The 20,764-nt window shown below is 46.1% G+C and overlaps 1 protein-coding gene across 6 annotated transcripts in view; it reads left to right on the top strand.

The window, feature by feature from the left end:
* Positions 1-20,764, top strand: part of ENAH (ENAH actin regulator) — an 80,254-nt gene that overhangs the window by 20,372 nt on the left and 39,118 nt on the right. For all 6 annotated transcript variants that reach the window (XM_066595162.1, XM_066595163.1, XM_066595164.1 and 3 more), the window contains exon 2: positions 7,788-7,953. In XM_066595162.1, the coding sequence (XP_066451259.1) occupies positions 7,788-7,953 (166 nt within the window). The remainder of the gene's footprint in view (positions 1-7,787; positions 7,954-20,764) is intronic.

The raw sequence follows: 20,764 nt of genomic DNA, 5'->3' as shown, positions 1-20,764 counted from the left end.
ACCCTATACTATGCATTGAATGACATCACTTTTGGAACTGGTTCTTATACCTGGGTATGATATCGGCGTGGGAGAAGACAGGGGGGATGTTTTTGGAACAGGTATGTTCTGGGGTCTTTTTTTTCTTAATATAGGTTTGTACAATTTGGAGAGCTTTCTGATGTTCCCTAGTTATTTTTCCCATTAAAATGGGATATGATATGGGTTTTTTTTTTGCTAATCAGTGGTGGTTCAGTGTGATAGTTTGATTCAGCTGTGGTATAATGAAAGCTGCCCTGTGATTGGTTGGACAATCTTGTGGTTTTGATAAATGAGGCCTTTTTATATGTCTTCGCTGCATTTATCACATTTGTCATTTTGACCCTGCTGACTGTTTCCATTTGGGTCTCAAGCTGACTTTTGGACTGTGTGGTGACCGTTTCCCGTCTCGGAGCCTCGGGGATATTTTCAGGCGCTTCAGATTTATCTTCATTCCCAGGAATAGAAGTGACTTTTCCCGTCTTAGACGCGAGTCGCCCTTCTTGGCAGCGCCGTGTTGCCTCGCTCCAGCCGCAGGTTTCCACAGTCAGCAGTTTTGTGAATTAATTTGGAAGTCTGTTCTTTGCCCGGACGCCATGTTTGTGTTCAGCTTAGCCGGTTACTGAGTGACTTGGTCAGGTGGTTCTATGGTCGGGCGGACGTCTACTTCGTGGTCCCCATTCATCCTCCGTCTTGTGACCGGCATGGCGCTGGCTGGACGTTGTCCTTGCTTGTTAAAGGGAGCGGAACGCAAAAAACGTTCCATGTGTGATCCTGCTGGATATTCACGGCGATATCGCGGTCGCCTCTGTAACAAGGGATCGTATTTAAAGAGGATATCTCAGGCAGCTGACCATAGCGCAGTGGCCTGGGTTGGTACTACAGGCGCAACCTCAATTGAATTCAATACAACACCAACCCGGTCCAGTAATCAGCTGATCGGCAGGGATCCAAGTGGGTGGACCCCCACCAGTAATCTATTAACCCTTTGCAATAAAATTTTGGATTCAGTTTCTCCTAGGGGGCTTTCTCTTTCTACCATTTTACAATGGCGCCATCTGTTTGCTAGAGCCAGTACTGCGGTATGTGACATACCAGAGAGACACCCCCCCCCCCCCCCAACAACAGAGCGGCCAGTAATATATAGTAAGAATACTCTGCCGGACGTCTTCAGAATGTCTTCAAACATCAGGCAGTGGATTGGAAAGGGTTAATGAAAAAATGTAAAAACCCCCAGACAACCCTTTTTTTTAACCATCCAGCCAGAAATTTAGGTAGAGGGACCTCTTGCTGTGTGTATGTCCCCGTCGGACACGGGAGGGGTCACCTGCTTGGAACCTGTTCGGCACGGAGGAAAGGTGATGGGCACAAATGTGTTGACCCTCCTGGAGGTAAACTGAGTAAATAAGGGGAACCGCTATCCCCCCAAATAGTCACTCGATGGAGCGGCAAGGGAGAGTCTGTTCCGAGGTGTTTTTCGTTTCAGCTCACCTAAAAGTAGTCGCTGACTTTTACGTGGATTATGCGCGGACCATCTCCATTGATTTCAATGTAGGCGAGCGACCCCCTAGCCCATACGCAAATAACACCGTGTATGGACTGCGGATACCAGTGGCGGCACAAAGCGACGGCGTGGAAAATACAAACCTTCTTCAACCAAAAAACCACAAGCTGCGCAAGACGGACGGCGAGTCCGTCGCGGTCATCCGCGTTACAGTAGATTCAGGCATCCGGGTCGGACTTATATGTTAGGTCCTGGAAAACCCTTTTAACCCTTCAATTACCAAGGAGATAAATGCTAAGCCTTCTTCTACCCTAGACCATTAACTTTTTCATTACCCTAGACCACCAGGAATAGTATTAACGTGATCAGTACTTCTGACCACCAGGCCTGACACCTGGCATTAAAGGTTTTGTGCCACATTATAACGTTATCTCTATTCACAGGGTAGGGGATGGCTTAATGGTCAGTGAAGGTCCGACCACTGGGAGCCCCACCAATCCTGAGAACAGGGGTCTGATTGGTCCCTGAGTGATTTGGAATGGAGGTCTGTCAAGCGCACCGCTGCTCGCATTCAGTAATTTCTGGCTCTGTCATTAAAAGGAATGATCTTTCTGGGATCGTTTGGACCCCCGTTCTTGGGATCGGTGGGGGTCCCAGCTGTCGAGGCATAAATTTATAACTTGGCACATCCCTTTTAAGTTTACCTCTACCCTTCTCTAGACCACCAGGGCAATCAAATAGTTTGAAAACTATGTTTTTTTTTAAACTTGTGTGCGTCTTCCTGTCTGTAATTATTACAGCGAATTACATTATACAGGGGGCCACAGAAAAGTAGCCCGGGGCCAGGAGCCGTATAAGAAATGCAAGCTGAGGTAACATGTAAGCTGCGCTGTGATTGGTTGCTATGGGCAATAAAGGCAGACTTTCTTTTCCACCGCTTTCATAAGTTTGGTGCCGGCCTACTTTTTGCGGTGCTACTTTTCCGTGGCCCCCTGTATAGAACACAGATTAATATGGTGACGGCCTCCTAGCGCTCGGGAAATGTATGCGATGTGCGGATTTAGAACTTGTTGATTCATGGTGACGTTTCGTGCCCCCCCCCTCCCCTTACACTCGTTTTCTATTCCAGTCTTCTAAGTGGCTGCGTCTTTTCTTGTAGCCACGTCTGGATTTTTAGGTATTTTGTCTATTTTTGTGGTTACTAGATCATTCTGTAATCCATATGCCGCTTTGAGAAGTTGCTCTGTTCTGGACGGAGAACGCTGACTGTCAGCTAAAATTTCAGCCTTTAGTTTATTTTGGGGAATGGAGACATTCCTGCTCCCTGGCGCTCGCGCTACGTGAAATGAGAGCATCCTGTGCAAACACGCTCTCATTTAGACTTACGAGAATACTGTCTCTTAAAGGGGCATACCCTGCCCTGGCGAGGAAGCGCAAAGTGTTTTGTCTTGCCTATTGGGACATGCCCTCCTCCTCATACGTATCACCGAGCCCATTTGCTTACCTCCCATGCTGTATTCTGGGCCGTAACTCCCACACCATCTTGTGAAGTCCTGAATACTCCAGTTAAACATGTTGTCAAAGGTTAGATAAAAAACATGGCTGCTTTCTTCCAAACACAGCGCCAGCCTTGTCCATAGGTTGTGTGTGGTATTGCAGCTCAGCTCCGTCAATCTGCATAGCCGCAATAGGGTATAATGGGGCCGTCCATGAATTCAGTGGGACAGCACGCTGCACGAAATCTGCCAGTGTGCCGAAAGCCTTGGGTCCTTTTTACTCTGGCCGAATTGTTGGCCTAATGAAACAAGATTCTTTTACACAAGCTGAGAATTGACTTACGGGGGGAACGATTGTTCGTATGATTAATCCTCCCATAATTGGTCTAACGACGCAAAAGTTGGACGCCATAGTGGTGAATGGAGGCGACACGTGCCGGAGATCCATTCACTGCAAACGGGCAGCCGCTCCAAGATCGAACAACTCCTGTTGACACGGAGCAAGAAGTCGCTCGTTAGTCTCTGCGATTCACTGAGCTGAAAGGAAGCGACTAATGAGCGATTTCTTGCTCATCGATGAAAATCACCATTTCACACAATTATCCTTTCCATAATTGCCCCGTGTAAAGGGATTTTAAAAGGGCCTTTAGTCCGGACGGCAGACTGATGCATTCTTACATGCACTGATACATTGTAGCCATCTGCATTGACCTGATGGAGATTGTGATACTGATTAGAGATGAGCGAGCGTACTCAGATAAGCACTACTCGCTCGAGTAATGTGCTTTATCCGAGTATCGCTGTGCTCGTCCCTTGGCGTTGCTTGGCGATGGTTTGATCCGCAGGGCCAGGATCCGCAGGGCCAGGATCCGCAGGGCCAGGATCCGCACGGTCAGGATCCGCACGGCTTCTATTGACTTCAATGGAAGCCGTCTGTGCGGAACCCGCATGACAATAGAACGTGCTGCAATTTCCGAGTATGCAGGAAAAGGCGTTTTTTGCATAGCGTGTTCTGAATGGTTTTTGCTGCGCATGCCAACCGCGGATTACGCAATGCAAATCCATTTGTGTGCAACCCAGTTTTATTTCACTGACAGCAAGCATAGATCTTAAAAAGATGCAAGATTAAAGGTTAAATTCTGTAAAACCTGAAAGCTCCTTGTTGGATTTCTCGTGTTCTGCTGGGCGGCTGGCGTCTTCCCGGCGTGTCTTCAGATCCTCTTCCGGCCGTGTCTGAAGATTCTTTCTTTCCTGCTTTCTGGAAGCGTGTATCGCGGCGTGTTATTAATAACCTTGTATTAAGCCCGGTTCTCAGTCTGCGCTGACATTTATGTGGGCGATTCCCTAATACTCCCCAACATACACATGTCTCTGACTCACAGTCCTACAGGTGGCTTCTCCCTTTCTTCCAAAACAAAAGAATGAATTACCAAAGTCTTGTGGCCTGCGCTAAGTATAGTGTACAGCGGCGCGTGACTACACACCGGCCCCTCTATTAGAGCCCCCGGCCCTCTCACCATTGGCGCTTCGCTATGGAATTGATCCCCGTGACCCCGGAGGGCGGCCTAAAATCACGTGACAGGTTTTCCGTGGATCAGTTTCAGTGTGAATCCACATTGGATGGCAAAATCCAGCGATCTGAGCGCCCGGTCATCAGTGCTGAACTAGCCGGGGCCTCGCTGCCAACCGCTGGGTTGGGTTCCCATGTAATGGTGTGGAGAGTATACAGAGAATGGCATGATCGAGGAAAAACATCCATTGAAAGGGGATCCTGTGAACGGAAACAACTCCTCAGTGAAAGGGGTCGGAGGAGGATGTCAGGAATCATTCTGCTTAACCGGTGCTGCACAATCAGGAGCAGCTGAATTCACTGATAATTGCTCCAACTAACATGTCTGAATGCACAACTTGCCATTCCTCCGCACGGATGGCTATAACGGCAGCGTCCAGTTCCAGCGCCATTGTGTGTAAGAGAAACACAAAGACGAGACTCCAGCGGGCAAAAGAGCGCAAAACTTGTATCACTAAGCAGCGAAAAAACATCTCCTGATCAGATGGATCCAGATTTCTGTTGCTGATGGGTGGTCAGAATTTGGCGCAAGCAGCAAGAATTGCTGACCCCCTTCCTGTCAGTTGGTCAGAACATGTCAGCACCGCCATCTAATCTACAGCAACTACAAGAAGCTTCCTGTCCGCAGGGGCCGATATTCCTGCAGAGCGATTTCAGCACCGAGTGGAATCTGCGCCATGATGTATTGCTGCGGTTCACAAGGTCAATAAAGGTCCAACTCGCTACTGGATGGGGGTCTCTAATAAAGTGGCCGTTCGGAGTACGTGTTGTGGGCCACCACTTGTGGTTTTCAGTCTGTCTCCGGTTGTGACATTGATGTGCGCCAATTCTGTGGGGATGCTGGGATTCACTAGTGGTAAACCACAAAGGTTGTGATCGGTGGGGGCACTCGGATGCTCTAGCGCTAATCACCATTTAAATAATCCTCCGTTTTATATGCCGCACGTTACAGCTGCAGGAACGTGTGCGGGAAATCTGAGGTCGGAGTAATAAGCGCAAGCAGTAGGAGTGCGAACCCTCCTTACAAGAGTTTACAATCTAGAAGAAAACGGGAACATGAGCGTACGCTGTAGGGGAAATGGGGGCACGAGTGTACACTCTAGGGGAAATGGTGGGGGGACATGAGTGTACACTCTAGGGGAAATGGTGGGGGGACATGAGTGTACACTCTAGGGGAAATGGTGGGGGGACATGAGGGTGCGCTCTAGGGGAAATGGTGGGGGGACATGAGGGTACGCTCTAGGGGAAATGGTGGGGGACATGAGGGTACGCTCTAGGGGAAATGGTGGGGGGACATGAGGGTACGCTCTGAGGAAACTGGGGTGGGACACGAGGGTACGCTCTGAGGAAACTGGGGGGGGGGGCGAGCGTATGCTCTATGAGGAAATGGAATTGTCATTATCGAACGCTGTCTGCTCAAATTTAGTGCATTTCAGCAATTTTATTTATTTTTTTTAACTCTCCTCATCACCCATTGCAATAATGCGGTGTGTTTGAAAACGCCGTAAATCGCGAGATTATTACATACACTTGTGTGAGAGCAGCCTTGTAGTATGGTATATTGTAGGACTTTATGCTGTATTTTGGTATCTTATGTGATTGTTCCCAGCAAGAGAAACCAAGTAATCCTGTAGATACGATACCTTTTAATGGCGAACAAAAATACATGATGTTACAGCGAGCTTTTAAACCTACTCGAGGTTCTTCCTCAGGCAAAAGAGGTTGGAAAGCTCACTGTAACCTCTTGTATTTTTGTTAGCCATTAAAAGGTATCATCTACAGGATTACTTGGTTTCTCTTACTGGGAACAATCACATTTTGCTCTACTGGTGACACCGGACCGAACCTTTTTGGTATCTCATTGTATGGTGTTTTGTATGTATTATAGTATGGCATATCACAATTTCCCATACTATATGTTGATGTTGGCTGATATGTATTATAGTTTGATATGTTGTAGCGGTTTATACTATATTCTGTATTTTTCTTGTGTTGGTTTATATATATTAGTACCCATTCAGTGCCCATGTGCTGCCCAATGTGCGTTGCACCCTAGAATCTCAGCTCTGCTCGTACCCGGCTGAGTATAGCCTAATGTAGCACTTTATAGTGTATGTTGGTTTAGTACTGTATGGGGTTGGCTAATATGTATTTGGCCGGGCTCACACAGCCGTAAGCGTAAAACTCCACAGGGCGCCCACAGCGTCTTACAGTGACCCCGGCAGAGACGGAGCGTACAGCCACAAATGGTGGCGAAATTGTACTGCGCATGACCGTGTACTCACGCAGTTGGTCGTGCACAGTACACCTGTTTTGTTTATATTTCTCGTTCCGTCCAGTGATGCCGTACATACCCGCTATGGGCACATAATTGTGTATGGGCTGCGGGTATATACACAATAGGGAACAATGGGTCTATCTCGGGTATACACGTGGCAAAATAGAACCTGCTGCGTTCCATTTTGCACTTGCGGTTACGCAATTCCGACACAATCTGACCGGCACTGCGTAAGAAATGTGATTGATTTCCTGCGAGCTACCGCATTTCACACGGGCGGACAGAGCGATTCCAGTATGGTCGTGTGAGCCTGGCCTTATCGCATGACATAATGTAGCACTTTATGCTGTTTTTTGGTATATTAATGTGCGGCATGGGTTTATATCGTAGCATGGTATAATGTATCTTGATATATTACATGGCATTGGCTTATATACATTACAGTACGGTCTAATGCTGCACTTTATGCTGTTTGTAGGTATATTGGGGTTAATTTACTATTCAAAAGACAGTTTTCTGGCACAAATTACACCAAAAAGCTGTCTTGCACGCATGCGCCACATTTATCAAACATTTTTTTCTGACTTGTCTGACAAAGGGGCGTGGCTTAAATTGCAGCAGAAGTTTTGCGCAGTTTTTGGCATAAACGAAGCCAGCTAATAGGCGGTCTAAACTTCGACTAGACAGTCTTACAATGTGACAGTATTAGTAAATAAGCCCCATTGTATTGGTTTCTGTACATTCCAGTGTGATACAATGTAGCACTGTATGCTGTATTCAGTATGGTGCCGGCCGGTATATGTTATAGTATGGTAATCTTGTATTGTTCATTACGTGCCGATCGGGGCTGGAATGTGCTGTTTGACTAGAAATGAGAAAAACCTCATTAAACTAAATATAGCCTGTTTCATATCCTTACAGCGAGCAGAGCATCTGCCAAGCACGGGCGGCTGTCATGGTTTATGACGATGCCAACAAGAAATGGGTCCCGGCAGGAGGGTCGACAGGATTCAGCCGAGTGCATATTTATCACCACACAGGAAACAACACGTTCCGGGTGGTCGGAAGGAAAATTCAGGATCACCAGGTAAGCGGCCATACTTATCAAAACACTATCATTTTCATTATATATAATATATATTCATTCTCTAGATCTCTAGCTAGCTATATAGCGTCATCATCTGCAGCGCTTGACAGAGACCACTAGGGTCGGGGACAGAAGCACACGGGGAGGGGTGGGGGGAAATCTTTTAAAAATTTTTTAAAATTCAGACTTTCTTTGAAAAATAGGAGAAATCCATCATGGATATGGCCTGTGTGAAGAATAGCCTTAAAGTGACCCTCTGGTCTCAAAACGGGGGAAGGGGATATATAGAAGGGACACCATTGTAGGCATTTAGTATAGGCCGCCTGGAGAAGCAGAAGATATGGAGGAACTCTTTCTACATTAGATGGCCAAGCTCTCAAAAAAGCCCAACACAGTGATCATGGGAGATTTTACTGATCCAGACATTTGTTGGGAATCTCTCAGGTAAAAGTAATGGATCCAACAAATTCTTATCCGCTCTTGCTGACAACTTTATCTTCCAAAAGGTAGAAGAGAGAACAAGGGGATCTGCAATCTTGGACCTAATTCTTACCAACAGGGAGGGAATGGTTGAGGAAGTGTGGGAGGCTGGGACCTTAGGGGGCAGTGATCATGCTATCCTTGAATATTGGATAAGTGGAGGAAGATCTGAGAAAACCCAGACCTCAAGGTTGGATTTTAGAAAGGCAGATTTTAATGAACTCAGAAAGAGGAAGAATCTAATGGCTGGATGTTCTTAAGGACAGAAATGTCCAAGAAGGTTGGAAAATATTGCGAAATGAGATTCTCAAAGCACAATCATTAACAATCCATAAAAGGAAGAATGGGAAGCATTTAAAGAGACCCGGATGGATGAACACAGAACTTACACAAATGTTAAAAACTAAGAAAAATATGTTTATCAAATGGAAAGAGGGGCGGATATCTAAAGAAGGATAGTCTGCACAAACTGTAGGACAAGTGTCAGAAAAGCTAAAGCTAATAATGAATTAAGGCTTGCAACAGAGGCCAAAAGCAATAAAAAAAGGATTTTGGAGTATGTCAAAAGCAAAAAAAAAAAATCAGATTCTATTAGATGTTTACAGGATGACAATGGTGAATTGGTTAAAAATGATGTTGAGAAGGCCGAACTTTTGAATTCCTATTTTGTATCAACTGATTTTCCCTGTGCTATTGGGTGAATAAAAGAATGGCTATCTGTAAGCAGAGATATGGTGAAGAAACACTTAGCTAACTTAAATGAATTCAAGTCCCAAGGTCCAGATGGATTACATCCTAGGATACTAAAGGAAGTAGTGGAGGTAATTGCTGAACCAGTGCCATAGTCTTTGAAAATTCCTGGAGAACAAGAGAAGTCCCAGAAGATTGGAGAAGGGCAAATGTTGTCCCTATGTTCAAAAAAGGGAAGAAGGTGGATCCAGGAAACTACAGGCCTGTGAGCCTGACTTCTATACCGGGAAAGATCTTTGAACAAATTTATTAAACAGCATGTATGCAAGTTAGTTCTTGGATGAAAATTAACTAGAGCCAGCATGGGTTTTTAATTAACAAGTCATGCCAGACGAATCTTAATTTCCTTCTATGACCGAATCGCCAACTGGGTTGATCGGGGAAATGTGGTAGATATACTATATCTTAACTTTAGTAAAGCATTTCATGAAGTCTCTCATACCATACTTATTGAAAAAATGATCAAATCTGGGATTGACAAGGCAACTGTTAGGTGGATTCACAACTGGCTGAGTGATCGTACTCAAGAGTGGTCATAAATGGCTGCACATCCAAGTGGAAGAATGTGTCAAGTGGGGACCACAAGGCTCTGTCCTAGGCCCAGTGTTGGTCAACATTTTTATAAATTATCTGGAGGAAGGAATTGATGGAAAACCGATCAAACTACTGACGACACAAAGCTAGGAGGGATAGCGAACACTAGAGAAAGAGTATTCAAAAAGACCTAGTCAAGCTTGAACAGTGAGCAGCGACTAACAGAATGGTATTTAACAAGGAAAAATGCAAAGTCCTACATCTGGGCAAGAAAAATGAAAAAAACACATACAGAATGGGAGGAATTGGGCTAAGCAACAGCACATGTGAAAAAGACTTGGGTATGCTAGTAGATCATAGACTGAACATGAGTCAACAATGTGATGCAGCAGCCAAAAAGGCAAACACAATTCTGGGATACATTAAGAGAAGCATAGAGTCTCTACTTTTCCTTAATCAGACCCCATCTAGAATACCGTGTACAGTTCTGGGCACCCCACTTAAAAAGAAAAAAAAAAAAAAAAGGCTGAGAGGAGACTTAAGGGCTCATGTCCACGGGCAAAATAAGAATTAAAATCCGCAGCGGATTTTAACTCTTCTCCTGCCCGCGGATCCGCATCCCATAGGGATGCATTGACCACCCGCGGGTAGATAAATACCTGCGGATCGTCAATAAAAGTGATTTTAAAAAAAATGGAGCATGAAAAAATCTGGACCATGCTCCATTTTCATGCGGGTCTCCCGCGGGGACGGCTCCCGCGGGCTTCTATTGAAGCCTATGGAAGCCGTCCGGATCCGCGGGACACAAAAATCAGATTTTACTCACACGCTCCGGTTCTTCTCTTCGCAGCGGCGCCATCTTCTCTCAGTCGCGGCCGGATCATTTTGCTTCGGCCCGGCGCATGCGCGGGGCACGTCACCGACGTCATCATGCACATCCGCCGAGCCGAAGAAAGAAGATCCGGCCGCGACGAGAGAAGATGACGCCGCAGCGAAGGAAGTATCCGGAGCGTGTGAGAGGTAAGTTAATTCTGATTTATTCCTTTTTTAAGCGCTCATGTCCGCGGGGCAGGAGGGACCCGCTACGGATTCTACATGGAGAATCCGTAGCGGGCCTGATTTTCCCCGTGGACATGAGGCCTAATAGCTGTCTACAAATATTTGAAGGGCTGTCACACTGCAGAAGGATCAGCCCTACTCATCCGCACAAGGAAAGACTAGAAGCAATGGGATGCAATTGAAAGGGAGGGGACACAGATTAGACAGTGAGGGGAATCAATGAGTGGAACAGGTTACCACGGGAGGTGGTGAATTCTCCTTCAATGGAAGTGTTCAAACAAAGATTGGACAAATATCTGTCTGGGATGATTTAGTGATCCTGCACTGAGCAGGGGGTTGGACCCGATGACCCTGGAGGTCCCTTCCAACTCTACCATTCTATGATCATCTGCAGTTCTTCTTTGCCATCTCTCTCTGCTGGTTTCGGGTCACATTTTTCTCCATACAGGATGGCTGCTACAATTTTCTATCTACCTTATGCGCACTGTGCACTGTTCTCTAATTGGCTAGCACTGATCATGTGAGCAGCCTTAGCCAGTCAGGGCAGGTATAGTCTATTAGTCTAACACTACCAATGTCATGTGGGTATTAGATAGTTTGAATATTGCTGGCCATATTGGATGCCAAAAAACGGGATCTGGAACTGATGCAGCAGAGGGACAGCAGAGAACTGCAGGTACCAGTAGGATCACCGCCTCCCTCTGCAGCCCCAGGACAGAGTTTTGTTCTTAAACTGGACTGTTATAAAAACCATCACTGAATCGCAGGCTTGTCGTTCTGTGTAAACGCTCCCCGCTTCTACTGTTTCCCCGGAAATAAGACCCTGTCTTTATATTTTTTTGCCCCAAAAGAGGCACAGGGTCTTTTCAGGAGTGTTGGATACTCTCCTAGCAGGCGCTGTTTGGGTCCCTCCCGCCAGGCTGCGGCGCTCCGACAGGCTTCCGTGTAGTCCTCAATGCCGACAGGGCATCTCTTGCTGGTGACGAGGCTTGAATACCCCACCTCCAGCAAGTGATTGCTCTGATTGGTTCAGTTGCATTGCCTCAGCCAATCAAAGCCGGCGTTCGATGAACCAATCACAGCCATTGAACGATGTCATTGACTGTGTCTGCTAGGTGAGTATTTTTTTATTTTATTTAGTGTAGCTGGGGCTTATTATCTCAGTAGGTCCTATTTTTGGGGAAGCGTGATATGTGAAGCGCTGAGCGAGACGCCCGTGATCCAGCGGTGAGGTCTGTCAGTCTAAGCGCTCTGCACAAGTTTTAACTTTAGCGGTGACTGCGCTCATGCAGTCATTTACACGAATGTTGTGCCATTCAAAGCGGCCATAGTAGACCTAGAGGAGGTCGTCCAGTTACTGGACAGCCAGGCTTCAATATCTGCTTGTTTTCCTGGCATCGCTGCATACATCAGGGCGCCATCTCCTCAGGAGGACGGGATGCTGCAGCCTCTTAAGAGGGAGTCCAGATGGGCAAGATCTGCCGCTAAATTTCCGTTCGTACGCTCCGTACAGAAATTCCACGCATGTACAGTAGCAAGAAAGTGGATGAGGTTTTCAAAATCTTGTCCACAAGCTGCGGAAATTGACATGGAGGGCAAAATTAATTGACTGGGGCTAGATTCCCCTGCTCGGCAGCTTGCGAGACAGCGGTAGAAATCTGAGGATCATCCGTGGTTGAGGCTAATTTTGCACGGGAGAGAGCGATATCAGGCCATGAATCGCGGCCCAACATTGCGCTCCCAGCATGCCATTCTGCCGCAGATACGAGGCGGTTTTGTATCAAAAACGCCTCCTATCACTTTGGGGAATTGGCAAACCACTGCGGCTGAGGATCGCAGAGCTTCTCCAATTGTTTTCAGTGAGGAAACCTCACATTGCACCGCGTTCATCTAGCTGCCCCCGGCCCCATTAAAAGCAATGGGAGATGCGATGCGAGGGTACGCCCAAAAATAGTGTGAAAATGATCATTAGTGTATGACGCTATTTAAAAGAAGTGGAGGGGTTATATTCAGGTGATCTCACCCGTGTGAAAAAAGCCAAGTGTCAGATCCACGGCGGAAAAATCGGATGAGACTCTGCCGCTAATACCACCACCTGAACGTGTGCTTACGGGGCGTCCGCTTGGGGAAAAATTGGACTTAGATTTCAGTTAAAATCTAGATCAGAAATCAGTGCGCTTTCGTCTTTCTGATGAGTGCCATGTGTACAGCAGGGGCGGTAATAAACTGCGTCTGTCTACTCGGACCAGTCCCCAAACCCGCTCCCCTTTTCTGAATCCACAGAATTTCTGAGCAGCTGCAGACACGTTTCAAAGTGTCTCTGCAGAGTTTTGCGTGGATCGGCCGGTTGTTTTAAGCATTAAGCAGTATGGGAGGGGTTAATATAGTGTAAACAGGATCTCTTCACTCGGAGATTGGACTGAAAGCTGATTTATTGCAGTCTAATGGCTTGGTGAAGCAGGATGCGGCTCCTGCAGAACCTGTAATGGCCCTTCACTTCTGCGTTACGACTGACTAATGGTCACCACCGTTCTTAGTCCAGCAGATACACACGGAGTTCTGCCGGTACATCGCTAGTCTTAAGGTGATATTCAGTGCTCTGATTGGCCAGCAGGGTTCACCAATCAGAAATCAGCAAGTCATGTCTGACTACTGATGCATAGTAGCAGTGCTCTAGGAGCTCCGCAGCAGTTTTGGAATGCTGCAGAGAAGCAGATGGGCAGCAGACCTGGTAGAAAGTGGGTAAAATAATCCCCCATTCCTTTCTAGTCTCTGGACAGAGCTTGTATACGGGACTGGAGGGTCAAGTTAAAGGGGTTTTCCTATCTTTGGAATCCTATTTAAATGTGTTACAAATTGTAAAACGGTGCACTCACCAATAAGATGTTTGTTTCCGAGATGCTCCGTTCTCCAGGTATTGCAGTAGTTGATTCCTCTGCCCGCTGGTTGTTTTCTAATTGTTGCCAGGGAAACAGACCACCTTTTTCTATGGAAAGAAATGCAGAACACAACAGTATCTAGTGTCCGGGCCAAATGCTAGTGCGCATGCGCTGCTGAGATCCCGGCCACCAGATTTAGTGTGCCGGCGTCGGCCGCCTTTCTTTCCATAGAAGAGGTGATGTGTTTCACTGGCAACGAGTAGAAAACAGCCAGCGGGCAGAGGAATCAACATCTGCGATAGCCGGAGAATGGAGCATTTTGGAAATAAACCTCTTATGGGTGAGGGCATTGTATTAGAAATGGCAAAACATTGGATATTAAAGGGGTATTCCCATCAACGAAATCCTATTTCAGCTAGGGGGTCGTTTACATCAGCAGCAGAGGTTCTAATAGTACTTAAATAGCTTAAGTAACTCTAAGGCTGGGTTCACACGGGGCGTATTCCCGCTGGAAATCCCGTGGTTTGGCCGCAGCAAAAACCGCGAGATTCCCGCTGGGAGAACCGCCGTGGAAAAAGCCGCAGCGGCTTTGAAGCGGCCCGGCTGCTCGCTTTTCCGTTGCGGCCGGCGTTCCCATAGAGGAGAGCGCGGCCGCGACAAAAGTAAATAGACATGCTGCGTCTTTTGGAACCGCAGATGCGGTTTCAGCCGGACCTACCGCAGCGGATTGGCCGTCCCATGTGGACGAGATTTCTGAGAAATCTCGTCCACATGGCTAGCTAATCCCGAGATTAGCGGCCGCGGGCGGATTTGCCGCGGCGAAATTCGGCGCGGCAAATCCGCCCTGTATGAACCCAGCGTTAACGCAATGTTATTTCATCCTGTCAAATCCAGCAAAATGCCGTCCGGAAACCGTTGGGTTCAGTTCCGTCCTATGACCGTTCCGGTTGTCCAGAGTTTGCAGTTTTCTGGCTCGCTGAACGGAAGAGAAAAGCTGAAACCCCCTAGCACTAATGTGAATGGCCCCCACATGTTACCACTGTCAGGAGGCGATACAAAGTATCGAAGCACATAGAAATACTAGAACCGCTCCGAAACCTCGTCTTAGAACTCTTGTGTTGTACCGTTCTTCTGTTGCTCCTCCTGGAAATGAATATGGTATGGATAGAATGACAAATGTTCCTCTTGTCAAAGGGTTTCTGTACTCGATCCCATTAGTTCTGACTGTCAGGGACAGACCTTATTCACATCCAGCTGTCAATTTTCATGACATGAGGAATAACAGAGGAACCGCAGACAGGGTTCTTAGAAACTATTTCTTTCACTGTGTAAGGGTACTAACATACTTGCCGTGTATCCAAGTTTTGCCTGACAGTCTCGGAGGCAACTAGTCACAGACCCCCACACACATGCGCTAATGTCGGGGTCTTTAGCCTGTATATCGGGCAGGTGTATAACTAGAAAGACTTGGGGTCGCACCTGGGCGGTCTCTGCTGGATGGTCTTCGGAGGGGCTTTCCTGTCCTCAGGAGGTTTGCCGCACATTGCTGCATTTTGTCAGACGGCGCTCGGGTTTCGCTACGTTTCCGTAGGCAGAAGCATCTTTATCGCTCAGCAGCGCCTGTGAAGCGCAGAGACGTCCTTGTGTTTTAGCTGCGAAAGCCGTGGTCACAGGAAGTTCAAGGTTGTACAGCGCAGAGGAGCCTACACCGCAACAATGTGATACTGCGGGAGAGACAGGAGCTGCATTGTTGTATCACTGGTCTTAGAGGGACACCCGTAAAAGGGCAATTCAGGTTATTAACCCCAATTTGTATTCTATCATTCCGATACTTAGAGGTTGTCTCAACTTGGACATCCCCTTCTAATAGTGAGGTGCACTCAGTTTTGCTGGTGGAGTCACTGAACTATAAAACATGTAACTCTGGGTCAGTACAGGATAAGTAATGTATGTACACAGTGACTCCACCAGCAGAATAGTGAGTGCAGCTCTGGAGTATAATACTGGATGTAACTGGGGATCAGTACAGGATACGTAATGTATGTACACAGTGACTCCACCAGCAGAATAGTGAGTGCAGCTCTGGAGTATAATACAGGATGTAACTCAGGATCAGTACAGGATAAGTAATGTATGTACACAGTGACTCCACCAGCAGAATAGTGAGTGCAGCTCTGGGGTATAATACAGGATGTATATCAGGATAAGTAATGTATGCACACAGTGACTCCACCAGCAGCAGAATAGTGAGTGCAGCTCTGCAGTATAATACAGGATGTAACTCAGGATCAGTACAGGATAAGTAATGTATGTACACAGTGACTCCACCAGCAGAATAGTGAGTGCAGCTCTGGGGTATAATACAGATGGAACTCAGGAGCAGTACAGGATAAGTAATGTATGTACACAGTGACTCCACTAGCAGAATAGTGAGTGCAGCTCTGGGGTATAGTACAGATGGAACTCAGTAGCAGTAAAGGATAAGTAATGTATGTACACAGTGACTCCACCAGCAGAATAGTGAGTGCAGCTCTGGGGTATAATACAGGATGTATATCAGGATAAGTAATGTATGCACACAGTGACTCCACCAGCAGCAGAATAGTGAGTGCAGCTCTGGAATGTAATACAGGATGTAACTCAGGATCAGTACAGGAGAAGTAATGTATATACAATGGCTCCACCAGCAGAATCATGAGTGCAGCTCTGGAGTATAATACAGGATGTAACTCGGGGTCAGTACAGGATAAGTAATGTATGTACACAGTGACTCCACCAGCAGAATAGTGAGTGCAGCTCTGGGGTATAATACAGGATGTAACTCAGGATCAGTACAGGAGAAGTAATGTATATACAATGGCTCCACCAGCAGAATAGTGAGTACAGCTCTGGAGTATAATACAGGATGTAACTCGGGGTCAGTACAGGATAAGTAATGTATGTACACAGTGACTCCACCAGCAGAATAGTGAGTGCAGCTCTGGGGTATAATACAGGATGTAACTCAGGATCAGTACAGGATAAGTAATGTATGTACACAGTGACTCCACCAGCAGAATAGTGAGTGCAGCTCTGGAGTATAATACAGGATGTAACTCGGGGTCAGTACAGGATAAGTAATGTATGTACACAGTGACTCCACCAGCAGAATAGTGAGTGCAGCTCTGGGGTATAATACAGGATGTAACTCAGGATCAGTACAGGATAAGTAATGTATGTACACAGTGACTCCACCAGCAGAATAGTGAGTGCAGCTCTGGAGTATAATACAGGATGTAACTCAGGAGCAGTATAGTATAAGTAATGTATGTACACAGTGACTCCATCAGCAGAATAGTGAGTGCAGCTCTGCAGTATAATGCAGGATGTAACTGAGAATCATTGCAGGATAAGTAATGTATATACCATGGCTCCACCAGCAGAATCATGAGTGCAACTCTGGAGTATAATACAGGATGTAGATCAGGATAAGTAATGTATGTACACAGTGACTCCACCAGCAGCAGAATAGTGAGTGCAGCTCTGGAATGTAATACAGGATGTAACTCAGGATCAGTACAGGATAAGTAATGTATGTACACAGTGACTCCACCAGCAGAATAGTGAATGCAGCTCTGGAGTATAATATAATACAGGATCAGTACAGGATAAGTAATGTAACGCTGTACAGACTGTTGAATGGTGAGAATGTGGTCATTCCTAGAACAGCTGTGTAAGGTCAGTTTGGTAAATGCTCATTGAAGTGTGAAGTGGATTGATAGGGGTCACCACGTAGGAGGCATGTGGGGGTTGCCGTCTGACTGTGGGCCATATCACCAACGGCTGTCTTGGTGAGACAACACCCTTCTGAATGTGGTTTCCTAGAAACTTGAATAACCAGAATATTGAGTTTGATCCTCACATCCTCTACTAATACACGGATGTTATTCACAGCATTAGAAAGCTATTAGGGAAAGTCCTCTTGCAGTTATAACGAGCAGCTTTATCCTGGGGATGGGGGGGGGGGGGGTCCGTGTATTTTGGAGCCCCCTCTTGTGTCTTTGTGATCTGGGATGTATTGTAGTTGCCTGTTTACATGCTGTATTAGGGTGGCGGTTCTGGGGGGGCCTTACCAGTACTACCAGGCTCTTCCTGCATACCACACAGCGCTCCATGTGCGCTCACTGACATACAGCATGCATTTAACCCCTTGGTGACCGCCCTATTTTGTGCCTTAAGGACTAGCTGCGAAGTTAGAGCAAACACTTATTGACATAGCCATATGAGGGTTTGTTGTGGACAAGTTATTTTTCTAATGACCCCACTCTGCGGTCCATGTAATCTGTTATTGAACTTTTATAACATTTTTTTGGAGTGGGGAGAAATTCCAGCATTGTTTTTTGGGTTTGTTCTCACAGCGTTCAGTTTGGTAAAAAATAAGCTAGTTTTCTTTTCTGGATCGGCACGATTACTGCGATGCCGAGTTAATACAGAGTTTATTTTTTACTACTTGAGCAACAAAAGAAACCTGTTTGTAAAGAACAATAGATTCTGCATCATCGCCTTCTTGGGCCCATAACCTTTGTATTCCCCAGGAGCGGCGCTCTGTGAGGACTTGTTTGTGGGAAGAGTTGTTTTTTATTGGCACCGGTTTGAGCTACATGTGACTCTTGGATTGCTTTTTGTGCTGTTTTGGGAGGCAAACAAAAGAAAAGTTGTAACTCTGGTGTTACTTTTTAAAACTATTTTTATGTCGCTCATAAATAACAAAATAAAATATTTTCATCGTTTTGGGTCGTTATTCCCACGGTAATACCCATTATGTGTTGCTGTAAAAAAAAAGTGGATGTTATATCCCTTTTTTTTAAATGGTGGTTGTGAGAAAAATGCATAGTTTTTTCTTTCCTTCATTTATTTAACTTTTTTCACACTTTTTTTAGTCCCTTAGGAGGGCTTGACAATGCGATTGTTCGATCACTAGGATACTTACACTGCATTACTTACAGGCATTGTACAATGCACTACATGGTAGAAGCCTATTAAACTCTGCTGGTGGCGGGGTCTAGTAGGCTGAGTTACATGGCAGACATGGAGACCTTTGTTAGGCCTCCAGCTGCCATGGGACCCCATTGGTACCTTGCGATCAAATTGCAGGGTTATCTGCTTACAAGCTACAGTTTGCTATTGATTGTGGCATGTAAGGGGTTAAACAGAAAGGATCTGAGGTTTCTCTGTTCCTAGTAGTTGGAGCAGGAGTTGGGCTGTCAGTAGTTAGCCAAGCCACCACCATAAGGCCTCCCTCACAGACGTTTTTGTACAGCATTTAGCGCTGCTCTTTCAGCGCTGCGCTAAACACTGTACAACGCTCCCATTCATTTCAGTGGGGCTGTTCACAGAAGCGTCAAAACGCAGCGTCTTCAACATCGATGCATGCTATGTCTTTGACCGTTTTTAGCACTACCTAAAAAAAAAAAAAAAAAAAAAAAAAGCCTAGCTGGCGGCATCCTGGTCCCTGCCACTGCTCTTCGTAGCTCTGGGCAGGCTGCTCGGCACTTGGCAAGCTAACAAAGCATCTCTTGCTAGTGACGGGGATTGAAATCCCTGCCTCGGTGAGAGATTGCTCTGATTTGTTCAGGAGCACCAGCTCTGCCAATCACATCCAGCGCCGGCTGTGATTGGTTGAGCCCATTGACACTCAGCGCGCTCAGCCAATCAGAGCAATCTCTTGCTGGAGGTGGGGTTTTCAAACCCAGTCACTAGTAAAAAAAAAAAAAAAATCTGACACATTGTATCAAAAGCCTCTGCTGGTTTATGTCAGAGCATTGTCTAGTCTGATACTCTTGTATCCACTTCTCAGCTGAGAGCAGGACTAGATTTACCAGATGGGGTTACTGAATGTAAGGCCTCATGCCCACACAGCCATGACGGACTCCCCCAGCAGAATATCGCAGCGGAGTCTGCCACGGCGCCCCCAAAACCCCCATACTCACCACGCCGGATCCACCATATGTGTCCCGCATGGACGCCGGCACGCATGCGTAGTACAGCGCATGACTCACCGGCAGTGTCAGATGACGCGGTGGGCGTGGCACGTATTCACGGGATACTTCCGCTGTGCTACAGCGGAAGTATAGCGTGATGGCCGGCTTCCATTGACCACATTGGAGTCGTCCACGCGTATTCCCGCAGCATTTAGAACATGCTGCGTTTTCTTTCATGCCGCAGAATTCCGCAGCGTGAACATTGAGCTATTGGGTTCAATGGAACCTAATGGCTTCGGGGCACGTTGCGGAGATCTGCCACGTAAAATGCTGCAGAAATCTGGCCGTGGGCATTAGCCCTAAAGAAGTTTTATTCACGAACAGCAAGCAGACATGGGGAGCAGTTGGACAGAACATGTATTCGTGAATTGCAAAATGTTTCAATACATTAACCCCTTAATGACATGGCGTATTTTGGCGTTGAGGACCAAGCGATTTTTGGTATTTTTCCATCTCCATTTTTCAAAAGCCATAACTTTTTTATTTTTCCGTGGACGCGGCCGTATAAGGGCTTGTTTTTTGCGTGGCGAGCTGTAGTTTTTATCGGTGCCACTTTTGGGTACATAGACTACATCGTAAAACGTTTATAATTTTTTTTTAATGATAACCGGGAGAGAAAACGCATCAATTCTGACATAGATTTTTTTTTTTTTTTACAGCGTTAATCATGCAGCATAAATGACACGCTACATTTTTTCTGCGGGTCGGTACGGTTACAACGATACCAAAATTCTTATATTTTTTTTTTAGGTTTTTACACTTTTTTGCAATAAAAAGCCTTTTTTTTGGAAATCTTTTTTTTTTCTCTATAGCTGCATTCAAAGTCCTGTAACTTTTTCATTTTTCTATATACAGAGCTCTGTGAGGGCTTATTTTTTGCGAGACGAGCTGTAGTTTTTATTGGTACCATTTTGGGGAATGTACGGCTTTTTGGATCACTTTTATTGCATTTTTTGTAATGCAAAATGCTAAAAATTAACATTTTGCATCTGTTTTTTAGCGGGTTTTTTTTACGCTTTTTGTTGTACAAAATAAAAAGCAAGTTCACCTTTTTGTACACGTCGTTACGGACGCGTCAATACCCAATAT

This window comes from Eleutherodactylus coqui, chromosome 3 (genome assembly GCF_035609145.1).
Source record: "Eleutherodactylus coqui strain aEleCoq1 chromosome 3, aEleCoq1.hap1, whole genome shotgun sequence".
NCBI classification, from domain to species: domain Eukaryota; kingdom Metazoa; phylum Chordata; class Amphibia; order Anura; family Eleutherodactylidae; genus Eleutherodactylus; species Eleutherodactylus coqui.
Note: the sequence above shows the minus strand (reverse complement) of the source record. Positions and strands in the feature narration are given on the sequence as shown.